Source organism: Varanus komodoensis, unplaced genomic scaffold, assembly GCF_004798865.1.
Source record: "Varanus komodoensis strain SLA01 unplaced genomic scaffold, ASM479886v1 scaffold130, whole genome shotgun sequence".
In the NCBI taxonomy this organism is placed as follows: Eukaryota; Metazoa; Chordata; class Lepidosauria; order Squamata; family Varanidae; genus Varanus; species Varanus komodoensis.
Window position 1 is genome coordinate 134,045 of NW_025335377.1, and position 20,051 is coordinate 154,095.

Genomic DNA, 20,051 nt, shown 5'->3' on the forward strand with positions numbered 1-20,051 from the left:
ACATTCAAGAGCCACAGACCACTTTTCTTGCAGAGTGGCCTTAACTGACCCCAAAGCACAAGTCACCCAGAATGAATCTCTAAGCATGTGCAGAGCGGTTTGTTGAACTCAGTTCAGTATTCGCCTTCAGGAACTCCACTTATGAACATGCCTGGCCTTCTGAAAACAAGCACGTCTGCTCTCTCCATGCTGATCCTCTGACTGGGCTGCCTTCCTCTGTTGACGTCGCATCAGGGGGTCAAGGGCTGGGACTAGCTGGCCTGTGACTGAGAAATTCCCCTGCTCAGGGACCCCTCCTGCTGGCTGGATACCTGGGTTATTTCCAGGAACTGCCGGCCCACCAGGGGAGCCTGGCTTTGAGATAAGCGCCTCCGCTTCTCTCATCTCAGTGCCCCAGCATGGCTCACTTTTCCAGGCTCTGCCTCACATTCTGATTCTGATGAACTTCAGCCAGCAGTCCCTGAGAATGAGCCCCAAAGTCGCCATCCTTCTCGCTCCCCACAGTGCACTTCACAGCCGTGTGGAAGTCTCCGCAGCCCTGGCCTGACCCCTCTTCCTTGTGCCATGGTGCTTCTGTGTGAGCTCAGAAAAATAATAGCATCTCGTCTGTCAAACATTTTATCAATCTGATTCAGTGGATCGGGAGTCTAGAGTTAAACTGCGGATCTGCTGAATTTCAAGCGCCGTTTTTGTTATCAAACGTATGCCTCATTCTTTTTGGAGGAAACCCAGCACGACTTATGCATGCGTTTCAGGAAATCACCCACCCAGACTTTCAGTAATAGCACTAGATCATATGAAGGCCATCTCTGTTCTATCTCTTTTTTTCCACACTTGTGGGATGTTGACTTCTGCCCTATTTTTCAGTCCAGCTCAGCTGTTGTTGCCCAAACAACCATGCTTTCAAGAGTCAAAAAAGGTAGTGTTTCATCCAGTTTTTTAATGATTTTTTTTTACAAAAATACAAAATAAACCCTCTTGTAAAAAAAAAAGGTCAATAACAACCTAATAAATTGAAAGAAAGATAGGTACCAAAATATACAAAGTTAAGCCTTAAAAAACTTTTACAGTAATACACAAAATAAAATCTGGAGGGAAATGGTAAAGGCTTTTCTCTACACCTACCAAGCTGAATTGGACTAAATAAAGATGACAAGGGGGGCAGGGGGGGCAGAACACTATGGCCAAAAAGAAGACAGAGAAGGGTGTCAGACAGAGAGAAAAGGAGGGGTTTTGCTTGTATTTTGTATTTTCAGTGGCTTTGCACAGATGTTTGGTTTTGTTAAGGGGTTGTGGAAGTCCAATAACATTATAAATAGAAAAAAAGGGAGAGGGTAGCATAAGCAAATGGAGAAAGGAGTGGCATTGAGAGGGAAGGAAACAGAGGCAGCAGAAAGGGAGAGAGAAAGGGATTTGCCATCGAGAGAAATGAGTACAGAACAGAGGGAGAAAGTGGCAGCCCTGAGAGAGGGAGAAAAGAGGTGGCAGAAGGAAAGGGGACACAGAAGGAGGCGGGAGAGGATGACCCCACTGGCTTCTCGCTCTGGTTTTGCCCCTCTCTGCTCCAGCCCCCAGTTGGCTTCTCTGTGAGTCAATAGCCTTTCATAGAAAGATGGTTGCCCACCCCTGTTACATGGTGTGAAGACTCTCCAAGCTGATATACTTTTTTTCTAATGCCCAAGGCACTGTGCAGGTAAACTCAGTCACTCAGCGAAATCCTGTAGGAGAAAAGTTCGGATGAGGTATTTGACAGGGTTCGCATATGCATGTCCATCATGAAGACCACATGTGGAAATGGCCAACAAGGAAGGGGCTCCCTTCCTTATTGTGATTTATTATGTTATCTTCTACATCGCAGTGAATGCAGTGCTGTTGCTGGGGTTGCTTCGCCCATTGAACTGCTAGTCATCAGGTGGACACAGCGATCCAGGTGCAGACAAGCAAGTCAATGGCATCCAAGTATTAAGGCTGAGTCACATGGAACTCCTCTTCATGTCCGGGTGCAGTTCCAGACATCAAATTATGAGTAAGCATTCTCATTGTGTTCCTTTTTTAGTTCCTTTGATATATTCTTTTGTTCACAATTCCCTTGCAAAGACAGCTCTGTCTTTTTAGTCCTTCCTGAAGCTCCAGAACATTACAAAACATCAGAAATAGAGAATAAGCCAGAACTCATTGTCCCTTATTAAATAGTATATAAATTACCCATGTAAATGTCACTATGACATACACTGTTTCTATGCATGGCATTTTACCTTGATCCCAAACAAAAGGGAAGAAAGACTTCCAGGGCAGCTTACACAGACGGATAACTTCCTCACTTGCCCGCAGGCTTACAATCTAAAAGTCATGAAACAAAAGGAAAACGGATTGGGAGGAAGGAGGGGGAAAGGCGCGCAGAGGCGCCCATTCCCAACGTTGTGCTGCAGCTGAAGTGGAAAAGGCTCAGGGAGAGGAGAGTCCGGAGAAGAGGGGACTTGCTTCCCTCCTCTCCCTGCCCTCAACCGGCCCCCTCAGTCGAGCTGAGGGTGACCCCCCCCCCCCCAGGTCCCTTGCTCCCTCTGCCGTAGCCTGATGGAAAGGCTGTCAGCCCCATTAATTAGCACTCGCAGGTGTGTATGCAGGTACTTTAGATACACACAGAGAGGCAGAGTGTGGCAGCGGAAGGCACCGGTCTGGCCCTGAAGAAGGACCTCGGGCAAAGGCAGGGTTGCGAGGAGTCCAGCTGACCACAGGCATTCAGGCTAGTATTACAGGCAGAGCCAAATGCAACGGAACCGGAACCGGGGAACTCGGAGTGCGTCCATCAGCGGGGCTCTGCTGCTGAAATGGCAGCCCTGCGTGCCAGCAAATCATTCTAGCCGAGCCATAAATATCCTTCCTTGCTGCCTTTAGACAGGCTGTGAACCTTTAAAGAAAATTTGGGAGAGAAAGAGCGCTGTTGCCTTAAAGCAACATGTGTTGCTTTAAAGAACAAATGAGAAAGGGTTGTTGCTTTTAAGTGGGAAAATGGTTCTGGAAATTGGGAGAGGTATTTGTGACATCGCAGGTGAGGCTTTGTCATGGCCAGGCACAAGCAGGCAAGCATGCGTACTCAGCCAGTCCCTACTGACAATTTCAAGATCATTTCCCCCTGCAGAACTCAGTTTCGGATAGGGATACATTTGGACTCAATGAGGTGGGGTTACTTCCAGACCCAAGAGGAAGAACTCCACCCTCATGGGACAAATGCATCCAGGTGACCCACTGACTCACTGGGGTTTCCCAGGCAGCCAGTTCTTCTGGCCCCTTCCCTTTCCCCTTTTCCTCCTCCTGCTGCCAGTCATTCGGTGTTTCCCAGATTTTTTTACATCCCCCCTATCCCCATTCCAGAAGGCTTCAGTGCATCCTCTAAGGCTGGTGGTAAGAGCTTTAGGCTAAACTAGGCTGGCGTTTTGGCCTGCCCCGTTTTCCTTGGGGCCTGCCCCCCTTTCCTTGCCGTGCAGCCGCCGAGTTCCGTAAGGCTGAAAGAGGATCACGACCCCAGCTCAAGATGCTGCACCTGCATTCCCTCCAGCCCCACTGCCCTGCGAAATCTGCAAGAAGGCCTTTGGTGTGAGGGAGCCATCCACACCAACTCCTTGAGCAATCCTTAAGTCGGGAATTTCTCCATGAGAAGCGAGAAGTCTCTCACCGTCCGCTCAACCCACTGCCGGTAAGAGTCGCATACCACGTAGCCCCGAATCTTCTTCTCAAAGGTAGTGGCTTCAATAACCTCTGGCGTGAGCAGGTCTGCCACAGGGGTTGGCGGGACACCCAAGGCGGTCATGATGGAAGTCAGGTTGCTGAGCAGGCCTTGGATGCGCAGCCGGGTCACTCGCAGCATCTCCAGCAGCTCATCTTTGCCGTCACTGATGTGAAACTGGTCATCCCAGACCAGCTGCAGGAACTCAGACAGAATGGTGTAGGCCTCGTAGTTCTTGTCCAGACGCTCCGTGTCACTAAGAGTCCGCCATTTTAGGAAAGGGATGGAGGCCGTTGGCACTCCTTTGTACTGCACCTTTGAACTGCTGAAGCCCGGGTCACTGAAAGGACTACCTTGGTGACTCAGCTGGGAAAGGGGAGAGAGAGAGAGAGAGAGAGAGAGAGAGAGAGAGAGAGAGAGAGAGAGACCTATAAGACCACAAGAGTATAAAAATCCGCTTGGCTCAGACCAAAGCCTAGCTTGTCCAGCCCCCATTTCCCCCAGTGGACAACCAGCTGCCCATGGAAGTTTCTCTTCTTGCTGGTGCCAGAGTGTAGGACACAGAGTAATCAATTCAAGTTGCGACAACCCAGATTCAAGCTGGGTTTATCTGTTGTTGTAAACTTCCTGGCTTGGCAGCTGCGTGCTGAGAAAAGCTGTACCTGCGGAGCATTTGCCAAAGGCACAAGAATCCTACCCAGACAAGAAAGACGATGAGTACCTTCCAGGGGTTGCGCTGTTCCAGCCCTTCCCCAAGTCCAAATGGCAGGATTTCAGAAAGGTTAAGCATTATGGGCAGCTGGCAGCAGTGCGTCAATAAAGGGCCCTGGAGAGCTGCCAGCGATGCCCTCCTGCCTAGTCATCTTGCAGTAACTCCGGGGGTGGCACCCACCCTTCCCAGGTTCCTTCATCCCTCTGGAATTCCTCATGGGAGGGCCAGAGAAATAAGCCTCTTGTTGTTTTCTGGCTCAGCCAACCGCAGTTCCATCAATGCGAATTTCTCTTTCTTGCGGATCTTCTGCACCTTGACTGCATGCCAGGACTCGGGGTTGCGATGACTTCATTCCCTTTGGCATCTTGTGCCCGGGCAGGTTGCGGGAAGTGGGGCATGGGAAATGCTTGGGCACCCAGCCACTCTCTGCAGGATCAGAATAGAGGCAAAGGAGCGGATTGCAGCTCCGGGGTTGCAGGGGGGGGGGGGGGGACAAACAGGTTCCTCCTCTCCCTCGAACACCTTGCAGAGCCAAGCGCCAACAGTGGGGCCGAGGGAGCCCCGGGCCACCTTTCCGTGCTGCTTCTTCGTCGGTGATTCAGGTGTGCAACTAGCCAGAGGGCGCTGGCACGGCCAGGTATGGCAAGAGCATAGTTTCTGCTCTAGGCATTTCTCCAGGACCTTCCCGTGTTTACCAGGGACTAGTAACCCATGAAACAGCCTGCTTGGTGAAATTGCTTGGAGGTTTTTGCTAGCCCTGCTTTTTGTTTTGTTGAGCTTGCATGTAGAGCTGGGGGGAGAGGCAGCTACTCAGCACTCAGGGTAGAGCTAAGCCAGGGGCAGTGCACGGCTTGTGGACCCCATGACCTATTCCCCCAAAGGTATGCATGACGGTTCCAGATTTAGCTTGCTTGCAAGTTAAATTTGGCCCCTTGGTCAAAAGCGTTCAGGTCAGCTTGTAAATTGGCTAAATCACGGCGCTTTGTAGAGCATTTGCTGATGAGATTTGATGGCACCAACCATTCTGGTCTTTTATGAAGTGGGGGCTTCTGAGGCCTGTGGTGGGGTCTGTGGATGAAAACAACCACCAGACCAGATCTCTGGAAGTCGCCCTGTCCTGCTTTAGGGAGAGGATTGGGCCCCTTTCCCTTTCCCTCACATCAGCCCCCTTCTCTCTAAGAGAATTTTCGCCCAGGAGCCTTAAAGAACAGACAAGGCTGTTCACCATAACCATTGCGGTCAAGCGGTCAAGTCCGTCGTGCAAAAGTGGCCCTGAGGCCAGAAAGCTGCCTTGTGTGACAAGTGCCCACCTCTGATCTCTCTCCTGCCTAGCACACCCACTTTAGGTCTCTCCTCCAAGAGCTGATCCAAGCCAGCCTTCTGCGACCTGGTGCTCTCCAGATGTTCTAAACTGCACCCCTCGTGATCTTCAGCCGGCTAGGTCCAGTCCCCAGCAAGCTGGCTCTTGAAGTTCAGCACATCTGGGGGCACCGGGTTGTGCAAGGCTGGTCGAATCCTTCATAAAAGTGATCTCATGTGGTGATACCATTTGTGTGAACTCTGATATGCTGTTTCTGTCAATACCTCCCTGTGGATTGAGCCTGAATGCAAGGACTCTTAATACATGCTGGGAATAACAATCAGGGACAGCTGAACACCTTGATACCTGGCTTGTGCATTTTCCCAAGGCACCTGGCAGAGCCTGTTCAGAAGCAGAAGCAGCACTTGATACAGTGTGATTTGCAATTGCTTATATTCTGGGAAAGCTGGGAACTGCCACACTCTTGGTGATCAAGAGCAAGGGGGTGTTACCTCGTGGGTCTGAGTTGCTGCACTCTTGATGTTTCTCGCAGACACTCGACCCTTCACCGTTAGTGGTGCGGAAACACTCTTGCATGGACCCCAACAAGGAACATCCAAGGAATTCCAGGCAGAGCTGCCCTTGAAAAACACTGGCAGAAGAGATACCCATTCTGCACCCTCAGATTCTGCAAGGTGAAACTCTTACATAGGTGTTCAGAAGGACGGTGGTGTTGGCTTTCAGGAGGTGGACCAGGTTGAAGGTCTGCGCAATTTTGGTGTTGATAAAACAGTCTGGATTAGGAGATGCGGCCTGGACCAGGGCTGCACAAAGGACCCAGAGGCTTCTCACTGAAAAGGAACAGAGGAAATCTTCATTGTCAGTTCCAGGTCTTCGACGGGGCAGTTCTCCAACAGGGCTTATCTCCCCCTGGCCTCTCATGGCCCTCCTCCTCTGAGCCCAATCCCAAGGGAAGGGCACAGACCCTATTCCCCTCTTTGCTCACTGCCTGAACGCTCAGAGGGGGCTGGAAAATGGGCAGGGACAGCAAGGAGGAGGAGGAGCTGCAGGAGTTTGGTCCTTCACGAGTGCCTGAGCTGCTGTAATAGTCTTGGCACCTCGATCCCCATTTAGGATCTCCGTCAGAGCAAAGAGCTGAAGCAGACTTAGACTAAGGTTTGTTCTGGCCCAAAGGAGCCTGCAGTTTGCCACAAAGTCTCCACTGGCCACGCTGCAGACCTGTCCTGCCTTAGCGAGGGTCAGCCTTCACCGTAGAGCACATTTGATGGCAGATTTGGGATATTCTTAAGGAGGAGCAAGTTTTCCATTATTCCATTTATAATTCTATTTTCGCTGCCAGGTCGAAGGGGAGTTGCCATTTGGCAGTTCCTCTTCAGAATGCCTTGCATCTTCGCTGGCATTAGCATTCTAAACAACCACACACAAACACTGTTCAGTACATACCCAACAAGTGTCAGACTTGTATCAAGGAGACCCAGACTCAAATCCCCCGAGACATGAAGCTCGCTGGCCTGGCTTACCTCGCAGCCTAACCTACATCAAACTAACCTATGTCACTGGGTAATTGGGTAGGGTCGATACCCCAGTGCTCTGAGCTCCCTGGGGAAAGGACATCATGAAAATCAAGTACATTTACAGTGAAACCTGCTAGCAAGCATGAGTATTCTCTTATCAGGAATCCAAGATGCTCTTAAAATTTCCCAAAGCTCTCCACTGCCACCAACAGCTCTGAACACCACATCTCAGTTTCAGCCAGTCCTGGAAAAAGGGTTGCACTTACCGGCAGAAGGACTCATGATTACTTCGCTTTAAGGAGCCTTCGATCCCAGGGACAATGCCAAGGTCTCTTTGTCACCCCCTAATGGTGAAGGGGGGTATCTCTTCTTCCCTCGACTCCCCAGGGAAAGTTCTGGGTACGTTCTCTGGGATTCCCTCTGTCGCCCCCAAGCGGCAGATACTTGAACATCTGCTCCTGACTTGACTGTCTCTCCTGGCACCATCAGCTGAGCCTTCCTTTGTCCCAGGGCTGCTTTTCTTGCTGGCAATCCAAGCCCCACTGAGACAGCTTTTTATAGGCAGCCAAGGATTTATCCCCATGTTTTGAAATTTCCAGCCCCCTCCCCTTCTGAGGTAAACACCTCCTACATAAAGGGACCATTAGTTTCCTGGTCTTTGCCCTAGCCTGACACTTGCTGTGGGTGGAGCAGAACTAAAGGAGGGCAAGAAGAGGTGTGGCTGATTGTGAAATGTTTAATTTCCTGTATAGAAAAGAGAGGAAAAGAGAGGAGAGGAGAAAAAAGAGGGGAAAGCATTGGGGTGGCTGTCAAACACACTGAAGGGATGTCATTTCTAAACGTTGGAGACTAATATCATCCAGCTGGTAAGTTCCACTAGTTATACTCTTCTCTGCCAGGCAAGTCTGGTGCCAGGGGTCGGATCATTTGGGCAAACGCCGAGGCCCAAGCGACCCGGATGGCCAGGCCCTGGCGTACACCTGCCTGCTAGGAAAGAGCAGAGGCTGCCACCGTCCCGTCTCCTGGCCTCCCCTTCTTAGCGAGGGCAGTGCAGTGCCTCTCTCCTCCTCCTCCTCCTCCTCCTCCTCGCCCACAACTGCCATCAGCCCCACGTAATTGTTTGGTGGCAGATTGGAAGAAGGGATAAGAGGAGGACGGGAGGGGTGCTAGGCGTGTGGCTGATCCGTCTCCACGCAGTGGCCAGAGATAAAGAAGAGGAAGGGAGGGCTCCTGAGGTGTGGCGGAGACATCGGAAGGGCGTGCGACAGGGAGCGGGCCAGGCTCTGCCCATCCCACCGTCTAGAGCAGGGCTGATTCTCTGCCTTTCTTCTCCTGTCCAGGCTCATATGACACATGCCTTTCTCGGAAGGGCAGTCTGGACCCCTTGCGCCTCTCTGACCGAGGACGTGAAGGGAGAACCTGACCTATTTAATATATTTCCCACGCTGCCCAGGGTGGCAAAGTTCTCTCTCCTCTCCCTTTCACCCATCCCAGGACAGCAGGCAGAAATCCAGCAGGTGATACTGCTTGTGTTGCACCTCCAGGCAAAGAAAACACAGGCCTGCGGGATTTCAGCCTGTCACGCAGCTCTAAAGAAAACAAGCCGTGCCTGAAACAGAGAGGTGTGGCCGGGGAGTGGGGGGGGGGGGAGATGGTGATCCAAGTTTCCATTCTTTATTTGCACCAGCTTGATTCCGTCTCTGCCCACCACGCTTCACAAACAAGCGCTCTACTCCACACTCTGACATGGCATTTTGTTGGCAAGGACGGTGCCGAAAACAAGTTGCTTTCCTCGATGGGGGGAAAACTTGGGCCTGTGTGTACATAAATGCAGATAAGGGCATTGCTGGAGCATGCAGGAAGGAATCCGTGGGGTGCCAGAGGTGGGAAATGGGGCAGTGGGGTGGGTGTTGGGGGGAGACAAATAACCCAGCCTCTGCCCCATGCCACCTGGCTGTTACAGGCCTCTCTGCACGTCTTGGCATCAGGTTACTGTTTGCAAAGAAACTGAAGGAGTAGAAGAAAGAGGAGCAGCGGATGAGAGACTGGGAAAAAGGCCAGGTCTACTGGGTCATGTTCCAGCTGAGAAAGGGGTGTGGTGGAATCGAGTGGGCAGCCCTGTTGGCCCCGTCCCTCCCGGCAGGGCAGCCCGATGCAAAGGGGGAGAAGGCTGCTGCCCATGGAACAGGTGCTTAGGAAGGGGGATTTCAGCAGGTGCGGCTTGCAATGCAACAGGGTTAGACAGGTGGGAAAAGTGCGCCCTGCAGGTGGGCGGGAATTTGTGGGGAGCAAAATAAAGGAAGGTTGGGCCTTCCTTTCCTTCTCCCACTCTGGGGACGGGGTTCCTATGCCTTCGGCAGCTGCGTGAGAGGCGAAAATTCGACACGGAGATGAGGCAGAACAGCGACAGCTCTTCTGTCCAAAGTCCACGAGCCCCCTCCTCTGTGATCGCGCCCCCTGCCCCATCCCCATCAGCAAAAGCACCCACAGGGCAGCTCCTTGTACGGAGAGGGGTCAGGAAGGGACGGGAGAGCCCTGCCCGAACTGATCTGCAGGAGTCCTCCATTCCCCATCCCCAAACTGGTGAGATTCAGCAGTGGACTCAGATCAATGAGTTAAGAGGCGGAAGCGGAATGCAGGAAGCGGCTGCACCCAGAGCCGGGGGGCCTATCGGTCCAGCATTGCCCACACAGGCTGGCAGGAGCAGCGCTTCCGGGTTCTGGGCAGGAATCTTTCCAGCCCTGCCTGGAGATGCCAAGGGTTGAACTTGGAACCTTCTGCATGCAGAGGTCAGGTTAGTCACAAGGTTTGCTGGGTTAGTCATGAGGTTTGCCTGCTGATTTGGGCCAGTCATAGGGAGACAGGAGGCAGCCTTAGGCTTGAATCAGCCCGTTGGTCTCTCCGGCCCGGCAGCCACTATCTCCCAGTCTAACCAGCTGTTAGAATGACTGAGTTCACATGACTCAACAACCCATTGTGAGTTCCAAGCCACAGAAGCTATTGTGTTGTGCGAACCCAGACCATGAGGAGAGTCATCTGTGGGTAATTAGCCACCCTGACAACTCGTGGCTCATCTGCAGCCAGGGTGGATCTGGAATTTTATTTGTATCATGTTTTATATTATTATTTTTATTTATTTATGTAAGCCGTCCTGAGGCTCTGCGAAAGGACAGCATATAAATATTCTAAACAAGCAAACAAACATCATGGCTGTCCTGTTTTTTCAGCCCAGGTAACTGACACCATTGTGGGTTCCAAGAACTGGGCAGCAACCCACTGAGCAAGAATTGCAAAGACTCTCAGCTGTTCTTGCAAAGGTCATTCTTGCTCTGGTCAGTGCTAGTCAGCCCACCAGTGCCCAAGAGGTACTTTGGGGTGACTGGCACTAGCTCTAGACCCCCTTCATGATGATGATGATGATGATGATGATGATGATGATGATAACATTTCTATGCCGCCCCTTGCCGAAGCCTCGGGGCGGCTTACAACACAATAAATTACATTGAAATACAATAGAACATAATAAATTACCATTAAATACAAAAATACAAAAAAATACACTGAGTTACGAACATAATAATATAAAATTAAAATTATCAGTATAAAATAATTATCAGTATGATTCCAAGCCCTTATGCATTTTGTGCCTTTCTTACCATTCCCCCCCCATTTCCAAATATTAAGAAAAGTGATCTGTTTGACAGCTACTGAAAGCACCATCAAAGTGCTCAAGGGGCACATTGGAATGGCTATCACGTGTACAACTCACTTTTAAAAAACCCCCAAAGTGTGCACCAGCACACTTTCACAGGTGCAAAGCAAGTACTGTTTTGCTTGCCCAATGTCCACACCCCTCGTTGGCATTGCTCATGACAGGCTACCAAACACTTTTCTAAACTTCAGTTTGTCTGGACAGCTGTCAAAAAGGGAGCTGTCAAGAGAAACCAAAGTCACACATGAAGTAAAATCAGAGGGACACTGGATCACCCTTTCCATGGCAAGAACTTTAAAATGTCCTTCCTTTTTATTTTCCTTTCCATTTTGGACCAGCTTCTCTGAAGGACCTTTCACTTTGCCACTTTTCCCCAAGATTCCAAGTGCTCAGTAAGGTGGGAAAGTGGGAGCCGCCCCCCCCCCCTTTTAAGGGAGCTATCAGTTGCATCAACTTTCTAGCTCCTTTATTTGGACAGTGCCCCCCGTGCTTCTTTCACAGGACCATATGCAGCAATGACTGAATCAGTTTAACTAAATGAAAAGAAAATGAAAAAAATGCACGACTGAGCCATTTTTTAAAAAACAGGAGGTGATAAACCAGTGACGAGCTCTCCAATATGCCTCTGGGGTACTTTGACAGGGCTGCCACTAGATGTCAAATTGGAGATCATTTTTCACACTTTCCAACAACAACAATAACAACGGAGGTAAATAGTGCAACATACATACCCTGCCCTCAGAAAAAGCCAAGAAGGGCTGGGATCTGAGTGGGAAGAGGGCAGGTAAGGCAGTCCTGCTGTGGGATCCCCCGAGTAAGGCAAGGCGGTGGGGGGAGAGGAGCAAAGAAGCCACAGCGAGCTTGATCGTGGTTCACCCAGCAACCAGCCCATCATGGCTAGTGGGTTGCTGTGATATGCAAACAGGAGCATTTTCGCAGGGACCAGCTGTAGCCACGTCCTGCAGTCATACAGCGGACTGGCCTGCGGAGTCACCTTTGCTAGCTGGAAAGGTGTGGCCAGCAGCTGGATGGGTGACCACAGGTGGAAGTGGGGTTGGACTAGATGGCCTTATAGGCCCCTTCCAACTTTATTTCTATTCTATCTGCACCTCTCTGAGGGCCAGATAAAGATACACGCCATGCTAATAAGGTGTCCTGTCACTGTGGAGTTTATGTATTTGATCTCTATCCCATCTTTTCACTAAGGAAGTAGCACTTGAGGCAGTGTCGGGTGGAACAGAGCTGAAAAGCTGATCCAAAATGAATCAGAATTTCCAAAATCAGCATTGACTTTCCCACATTTAAACATTTTTAAATTGGACTTTGAAGATTTGACTCTGTAGGATACATTAAAAAACCACTTGGAAGTTCAGCATTTGTAAGCCGGCATAGAAATGGAATGGAATGCAATAAATGACTAAATTCACTCTTGTGGAAGAATAACAATGCTCATAATGATCGACTGGATAAGTTTCTGCTCTCTCTCATACCTCTTCTCTGAACTTTATCCACACTTGGGAAGGTTTCGTCTGGGTGCAGGGGGACAGGAAATTAGAAGGGCTTAACCCCCCTTCCCTTTTTTTCAGACATCACTGAGAACATGCATAATGATTGTGTCTCTGTAATTTCGACTCTAGTTTGTGATGTGTGTGTAGGAGATACGGTGACCTCACCGGCAGTCTTAGGCACACTATAAATATAAACAGAAATACGTCAATGAATTATTTTTAGCACATATTTATCCCTCCATTCATTCTCAACTTTCCCTCTTTTTGAGAGTTAATTATTAGCTGCCCCTGGCACAATGCACATCCTCCTTGCCTAATGACTAATTTCTCTTTCATTTCTTGGTCACTAAGGAAATGAAATCAGACACCAGGAGATGAAGGCATTCAGATAACTTTGGCCAAAACTGTGCTCATTTGCATGTCCGGGCTTATCCTCGAAGACGGTGGCCAACCCCTTCAGCGGCTTCTTTGACGTCAGAGAGTGAAAGGCAATTGTTGCTCCAATTCTGGAGATTCCCCAGCATGTCATCACATCAGCGGGGGAAAACAGGGCAGCAAGAACCAGTTCATGGCCAAGAGGGTTATCCTGAAGACATGGGGCAGGGGGGCCAGGTGGATCGTAAATCCGCATTCAGCAGAATTTTTCGGAAAACATGTCATCCTCCTGCTCCATTTCCTGTTCCAGCTCTGCAGTTCATTTTGATAAATGAGGAGTGAGTGTAGATTTTGGACCCATTTTGCTTCCATCGCAAACATGTTCCCAGGTCTGGCAGTGAGCATGCCAGCTCTTAGCGTTGGGGCTGGAGTGTTGGACTGGGACTGAGGAGATCCAGGTCCCAGTTCCGCTCGGCCACAAAGGTCATCGGGTGGCTATGGGCCAGTCACAGACTCTCAGCTCAAGCTACCTCACAGGGCTGTTGCTGCGAGGATGAAATGGAGCTAGGGAAGGCACCTTGGTGGGATGTAACAAGAACCTGAGATGGCCGCACCAGCATTTGGCAGTTGTTTGGTACAGTAATCATGGGTGAAGCAGAGCCAGGCTTCTCATCCAAATACTCAGAGGCCTTGGGTAGGTATGCAGCAGGGGTTTTCCTGTGTAGTGGGTAGAGTGTTAGATGTGCATCCAAATCCATCCTTGCTCAAGAAGGGCAACTGTTTGGCCTTGGGCCTGCTGCCAGACGTATGCCATAGGACAACGATGGGGAGCCTCAGGTGGCCAGGCCAAATCCCACCCTCTGGGGTTCCCCAGAAGGACACACCCCTTTTCTTGGCCGCACCGCTTTTCCCGATCATCAATATTGGATGCTTTCTCAGTTCTGTCCCAGTACTAGAAGGTTGACCGGCTTCTCCTAAGGGTCCATTGCTGGTAGCAAGAGCTTTAAGTGTTATTTATTCCTTTTATTTATTATATCTACATTCCCCCATTTTTGCCTTCCAAGGACCTGTATCATAATTCTCCTCTCAATTTTATTCTCCACAACAGCCCTGTGAGGTAGGTTGGGCTGATTGCGTATGGCTGGCCCAAAGTCATTGTACAACGCCCTGAGATGTTTATATAATAGGACGACAGATAAAAGCTTTTAATAAATAAATAATAAATAAAGTCATCCAGGGTGCATCAGCTCAGCTGAGTCCCAGTCCAGCACTCAATCCTACACCACTACGCCCTCTAAGTTAACCCCTAAGTTAAAATATGGGGTTATATTTTACAATTCTGGCCCACGAGCACACCAGAGTCGTGTAGAGTGATAGTAATCCCTCTCTTGATCTAGAAGCCACACTTCTGGCTATGCAACCAAGGGTGGCGTTCGCCCTCTTGACCAGCACATCACACTGCTGACTCATGTTTAGCCTGCAGTCAACCAGCACCCCGAGGTCCCTTTCACAAGTGCTGCTCTCCAGCCACTTGTCACCTAACCTGTACTTACGACACCTATTCCTATGGCCCAAGTGCAAGACCTTGCACTTATCCACATTGAACGCCATCCTGTTGTCTCCCGTCCACTTCCATAGTCTGTCCAGATCCTTTTGGGTCTGGAGTACCTGCTCCTCACTTGTGGCCACTGCTCCAGTTTTAGTGTCGTCTGCAAATTTGATCAGCAGACTGTTCACCTCCTCTTCCAGGTCATTAATGAAAAGATTGAACAGAATCGGTCCCAGGACAGAGCTCTGGAGCACCCCGATGATTCCCCACTAATAGTTACCCTCTGCTTTCGGTCTGTCAACCATGCCCTAAGCCACTGGGCAATCAGAGTTTGTTTCCATTGCAAAAATTCTCCCAAGTCTGGTAGTGAAAATGCCCTGAATCGCTTGGAGGAATAAAAACAAAAACAACAACAGAACTGTGACCTGTATAATGTAACCTGTGTATATTGTACAGTTTCATAAGCATTAAAACAGGTTTCTGTCTCAAGGAACATACGATCTAAGATGTGGGAGGGCAGCTTGTGGCCCTCCAGATGTCATGCCTTTAACCCAGCATGGTGAGAAATGATGAAAGGGACACAGATTGCACATCCCTGATCCGAGGACATAATCTCCCTTAGCAGCGGTAAGGAAGCAGTGGCCCTCTAGATGTAGCAGGATTCCAATTGCCATCATCCCCAGGAAGCATAGGACATTATCAGGGATGCTAGGCATGGTTATCCCGCCAGCTCTGATGGTCCACCATTTCGTTACTCCTGATGCATCCTTACCTGAGAATAAGTCCCGTTGAACGCAACGGCTGGGTTTGCCCTGGAAATGTTAACATGAGGTATGTGGCCAAGAGGGCACAGGGGCTATGCTGAGCTCCAAAAAGGAACTACCTGGAGGTACAAGATTTTGTAAGAAAAAAAACCCTCCCGAGCTTTTCTCGATAAGGGCCAGGATGTTGACAGAATGGTCCAGTGACTTCCAGAGAAACAGTATCAAGCCAAACTATTTTTATGGTGTGAAAAGCAAACAGGCCACTTGACTTGGGGGTTTTTTGTTTTTGTTTTTTTAAATGTTTTCCTGGAACTACTTTTATGTGCTGCAATGGTAAAAGCAGAAAAGACAAAGCAGAGAAGAGTCTGGGGAGTTTTGGGGGATGATACTGGTTAAGCTGGTGCTTATGGGAGCGCGGCTGTGCTGCTCGCGGCAGCCGAGGGAAGCTGGCAGCCGTCTTGGCAGGGCGGGAATGGCCACGGGGAGGGGGGCAATTCTAAATCCAAGTTGTCCTACAGTAGATGGAGATCTTGTGTGTCTGAGCACAGTTTTGCTGTGCTGTGCTGTGCTGTGTTTTTGTTTTAAATCCATCCACATAGCAACATCTGAAGTTTAGAAAGAAGAAGTGGACTGAAGCTTTTCTGCTGCCCTGCTCATTTTATATGAGAAATCTTGCGCATTTGGAGTGGCGCAAGGGACCAAGACGACCAGGGCTCAGGTCCATGGGATTAAACAGATTGGCCCATGCTGATTTACACATGGGCTAAAATCTGTTTCTCCTAAAGACACGCCCATTTGTAAATAGGGATGTACAGAAAGGGAGAGGAGCGCAGGGTCACAGGAAAAGAACTTGGGCAGAGAGATTCGAGGAACACTGGGGGTGAGCAGAAAGTGGGCAGCAAGCCAGCTCATCCAGGGGATCCAGTGCAACAGATCTTCTACCTGAATTTCAGCAGGTGCCCATGGGGCAGGTGGCTGCCCAGAGATCCGGTGCTCCAACGCAGATCTGCCACTCCATACAGGGGCAGGGGCAGCTTGCGCACCTTGCTGCCGCAACAGTTTGTCCCTTTTGGAGGCGGCGGCAGAGGCAGAGCTGGGCAGAGGACTGGGCAGGCTCGAGAGTACCTGGTGAAGAGCCTCAGGCAGAGAGTGAGGCCTTGGAAGAGGAGGAGGGAGACTGGGAAATGGGTGGTGGCGTTCCTTAGCCCTGCAAAGACATGACAGAGTGCAGAGACACCCCCCCACCCAAGGTTGCTGCTGCCCTGCCCTCCAACAGCAGGAGCTCTTGCCAGGTTAGGGGATGCTTCCACTGTCTTCCACTCTTCACATGGGCAGATGCTTCTCCCCCTCCTCCAGAACAACGTTGCTTTGATTTCTACGGCTTTGTAACCCGTTCAGCTTATATAAAGGGACATGCTTCTGAATTCTTCCCTGAGTCTCCTGGGAAGAGAAAGAGGGGGAGACCACGCTCGAGCTCCACTGGGATGCGTCAGGAGGAAGCCAGCAAGCTAAAGCTCTGCCTAACTCAGCTTCTGAAAGCCTGACACTATAAGGACAGCTCTGGGCTTCAGATGGGATTGCTGATCGGATCGGGATCCAGGCGGCAAGTCTTGCTCCCCAGGTGCACCTTGGAGATGCTAATCCCTCTGTCCGGAAAGGTCTACCTTTGGGAGGGGGCATCATAGACACGCTAATGTCTGCCTTTCCTTCGTGTTGTCTTACTCCCATCTCACCCTTTTCCTCTATAGGGTCTATAGCGAATGGTCTAGCAGATCCCCACCCACCAACCCCGCTCCTCCCCAAACTCCTCCATGAAAGAAATTAGGAGAGTAAGTACTCGGAGGAGGGCTTTCTCTGCGGTGGCGCCCAACCTATGGAATGCGCTCCCCAAAGAGGTCCGCCTGGCACCGTCGTTACTGGTTTTTCGGCGCCAGGTAAAGACCTTTTTATTTAAACATCATTTTAATTGTTAAAATATATGATCTGGCCAGGGCAACTTCTTCTTCCTTCTCTTTTCTCCTCCTATATTATTTATTTACTTATTTTATACTGATAATTTTAATTTTATATTATTATGTTTGTAACTCAATGTATTTTTTGTATTTTTGTATTTAATGGTAATTTATTATGTGCTATTGTATATCAATGTATTTTATTGTGTTGTAAGCCGCCCCGAGGCTTCGGCAAGGGGCAGCATAGAAATGTAATAATAATAATAATAATAATAATAATAATAATAATAATAATAATAATAAATAGTCGCTTCAGGGGCTCCCCACATGCCACACTATTTCCTGTAGGTCGGGAACAACTGGAGGTGTCCTTTGGATTGTGCATCCCCCGCGGACCCTCAAAGGGTGATTTTTTCCCCCTTGAGGGAAGTCAGCCTCTGGGAGGGAACCTGGAAACGCGAAGCAGCCGTTCAAGCTCATCCTCGGTCAGTCACATCCGAACACGTCAGAGAATGTCGGGGCACCGGCAGGGAACAACCGCAAAGCATTCTTTGGTCATGGGATGAGTTGGACTGCTGTTCCCATTACCCAGCCAGCAAAAGCAATGGCTGGTGATGGGAATTGTAGTCCAAGATGCCTATAAAGCTCCTTCACTTCCTCCCATTGAAGAAGTACTGAGAGAAAAATTACCCGAGCCCGGTTCATAAACAAACATGTCTTATTAACGCAACCTGGAGCTGCAGAGTTTCCAGATCATTCTCAGCTCTGTGAAAGCAGGAAATATAATGATTTAATAGATAAACAAACTGAAGTGTTCTTACTCCATTGCTGGGGCTCTGCATCTGCTAAAAATAGATTTTATTTTCCTTTTCCCAGAACAAAACATGACATCTTCTGGAAAAAATGGTCTGATATAAGGAAACATAAATGCAACTCATCGGCAAGGTACGTTAATTTTGACCAGGGGGTATGGGTGTGTATGTGTGTGAATATTCCTCTGCTGTGCATTGCAATGAACTGGGAATTTCCAACACCAGGAGAAGCCATAATCCCAAAGCAATGGAGGTCAAATGCAGCTCAGTAAACTGAAACTCAGCCCAGACAAGACGGAGGTCCTGTTGGTTGGCGGATCGGGCTTCGGAGAGGGTGGATTTGACCTGGTCCTGAATGGTGCAACACTCCCTCTTAGGGATAAGGTCCGCAGCTTAGGAGTACTCCTCAACCCAGAGCTTTCTTTGGAAGCTCAGGTGACAGCGGTGGCGAGGAACGCCTTCCTTCAGCTTAGGCTGATTAATCAGCTGCGCCCCTACCTGGAGTACGACTGCCTGGCGACGGTGACACACACGCTGGTGACTTCCCACCTAGACTTCTGTAACGCGCTTTATGTGGGGCTTCCCCTGAAGACAGTCTGAACACTTCAATTGGTGAAAAATAGAGCTGCCAGGTTGCTGACGGGGACGGGGCGTTATGCTCACATGACTCCAGTCCTCCATCAGCTTCACTGGCTTCCCATTGAAGCCCGGGCCCAATTCAAGGTGTTGATTATGACCTATAAAGCCCTAAACGGCTTGGGTCCTGGCTACCTGAACGAGCGCTTACGTCCGTATATGCCCGACCGCCCTTTGAGATCTGCGGGAGAATCCCTTCTCCGGGAACCCTCCATGAAAGAAATTAGGAGAGTAAGTACCTGGAGGAGGGCTTTCTCTGCGGTGGCGCCCAACCTATGGAATTCACTCCCCAAAGAGGTCCACCTGGCACCGTCGTTACTGGTTTTTCGGCGCCAGGTAAAGACCTTTTTATTTAAACTTCATTTTAATTGTTAAAATATATGATCTGGCCAGGGCAACTTCTTCTTCCTTCTCTTTTCTCCTCCTATATTATTTATTTACTTATTTTATACTGATAATTTTAATTTTCTATTATTATGTTTGTATCTCAGTGTATTTTTTGTATTTTTGTATTTAATGGTAATTTATTATGTTCTATTGTATTTCAATGTATTTTATTGTGTTGTAAGCTGTCCCGAGGCTTCAGCAAGGGGCAGCATAGAAATGTTAATAATAATAATAATAATAATAATAATAATAATAATAATAATAATAATTCCAAGACTGCACCTGCAGTCACCCAAGCGTGGCTAACTTCAGGTTCAAGAGGGTCCTTTGGCCAAGCAAGCTTGATGGGTCCTCCGTCGCAAGTCCACCTTCTCAGCACCATGATCCCCAGCAACAGGTGCTCCGCTTTCTCATTGCCTCATTGCTGGAGAGCCACAAAGCCAACGAGAGCATCAGCAGTGGGGGCTGCTTCCCAGCCTTCTCACAACCACTTTGTCTGGGTGAACACAGGGTGAACGCCAAAGGGACGCATGTCGGGCATCTGCCAAGGGTCTGGAGCCCAACAGGGGCCACAGTCCCCTGCCGTTGACCCCTCTCTCCACCTCTGCAGCCCGCTTCTTCACCCAGAGAGAGAGACAGGGTCCCTACTGGGGTTTGGGCCTTTGGTGGATGCCCAGCACGCCTGTCCGATGCTCTCCCTCAAGCTCACACAGAGTGCTAGGGCTGTCCCACCCCAGGAAAGGAACAATGCCTGGGCTACTCATTGTTGTTGTTAGTCACAAAGTCGTGTCCGACCCATCGCAACTCCATGGACAACATTCCTCCAGGCCTTCCTGTCCTCCACCATTCCCGGAGTCCACTTAAGCTCACGCCGACTGCTTCCGTGACTCCATCCAGCCACCTCATCCTCTGCCATCCCCTTCTTCTTTTGCCTTCAATTGTTCCCAGCATTAGGCTCTTCTCCAGAGAGTCCTTCCTTCTCATTAGGTGGCCAAAGTGTTTGGGTTTCATCTTCAGGATCTGGCCTTCTAAAGAGCAGTCAGGGTTGATCTCCTCTAGGACTGACCGGTTTGATCTCCCTGCAG

The 20,051-nt window shown here is 49.7% G+C and overlaps 1 protein-coding gene across 1 annotated transcript; it reads right to left on the minus strand.

Annotated features, from left to right (window-relative positions):
• Positions 1–3,631: 3,631 nt before the first annotated feature.
• LOC123019586 (cardiotrophin-2-like) lies at positions 3,632–7,553 on the minus strand. Its single transcript, XM_044422567.1, has 3 exons — positions 7,538–7,553; positions 6,445–6,587; positions 3,632–4,090 (listed from the first exon to the last, which is right to left on the minus strand). Exons 1-3 carry the CDS (start codon positions 7,551–7,553, stop codon positions 3,632–3,634), a joined length of 618 nt encoding a protein of 205 aa, XP_044278502.1.
• Positions 7,554–20,051: the final 12,498 nt, after the last annotated feature.

Bases quoted from the DNA above. Each gene is read 5' to 3' on its own strand.
- LOC123019586 (XM_044422567.1), bottom strand. The intron at 4,091-6,444 runs GTAAGAGTTTCA...CCCCTTTCCCAG, and splicing joins CCGTCCTTCTGAACACCTAT to CTGAGTCACCAAGGTAGTCC.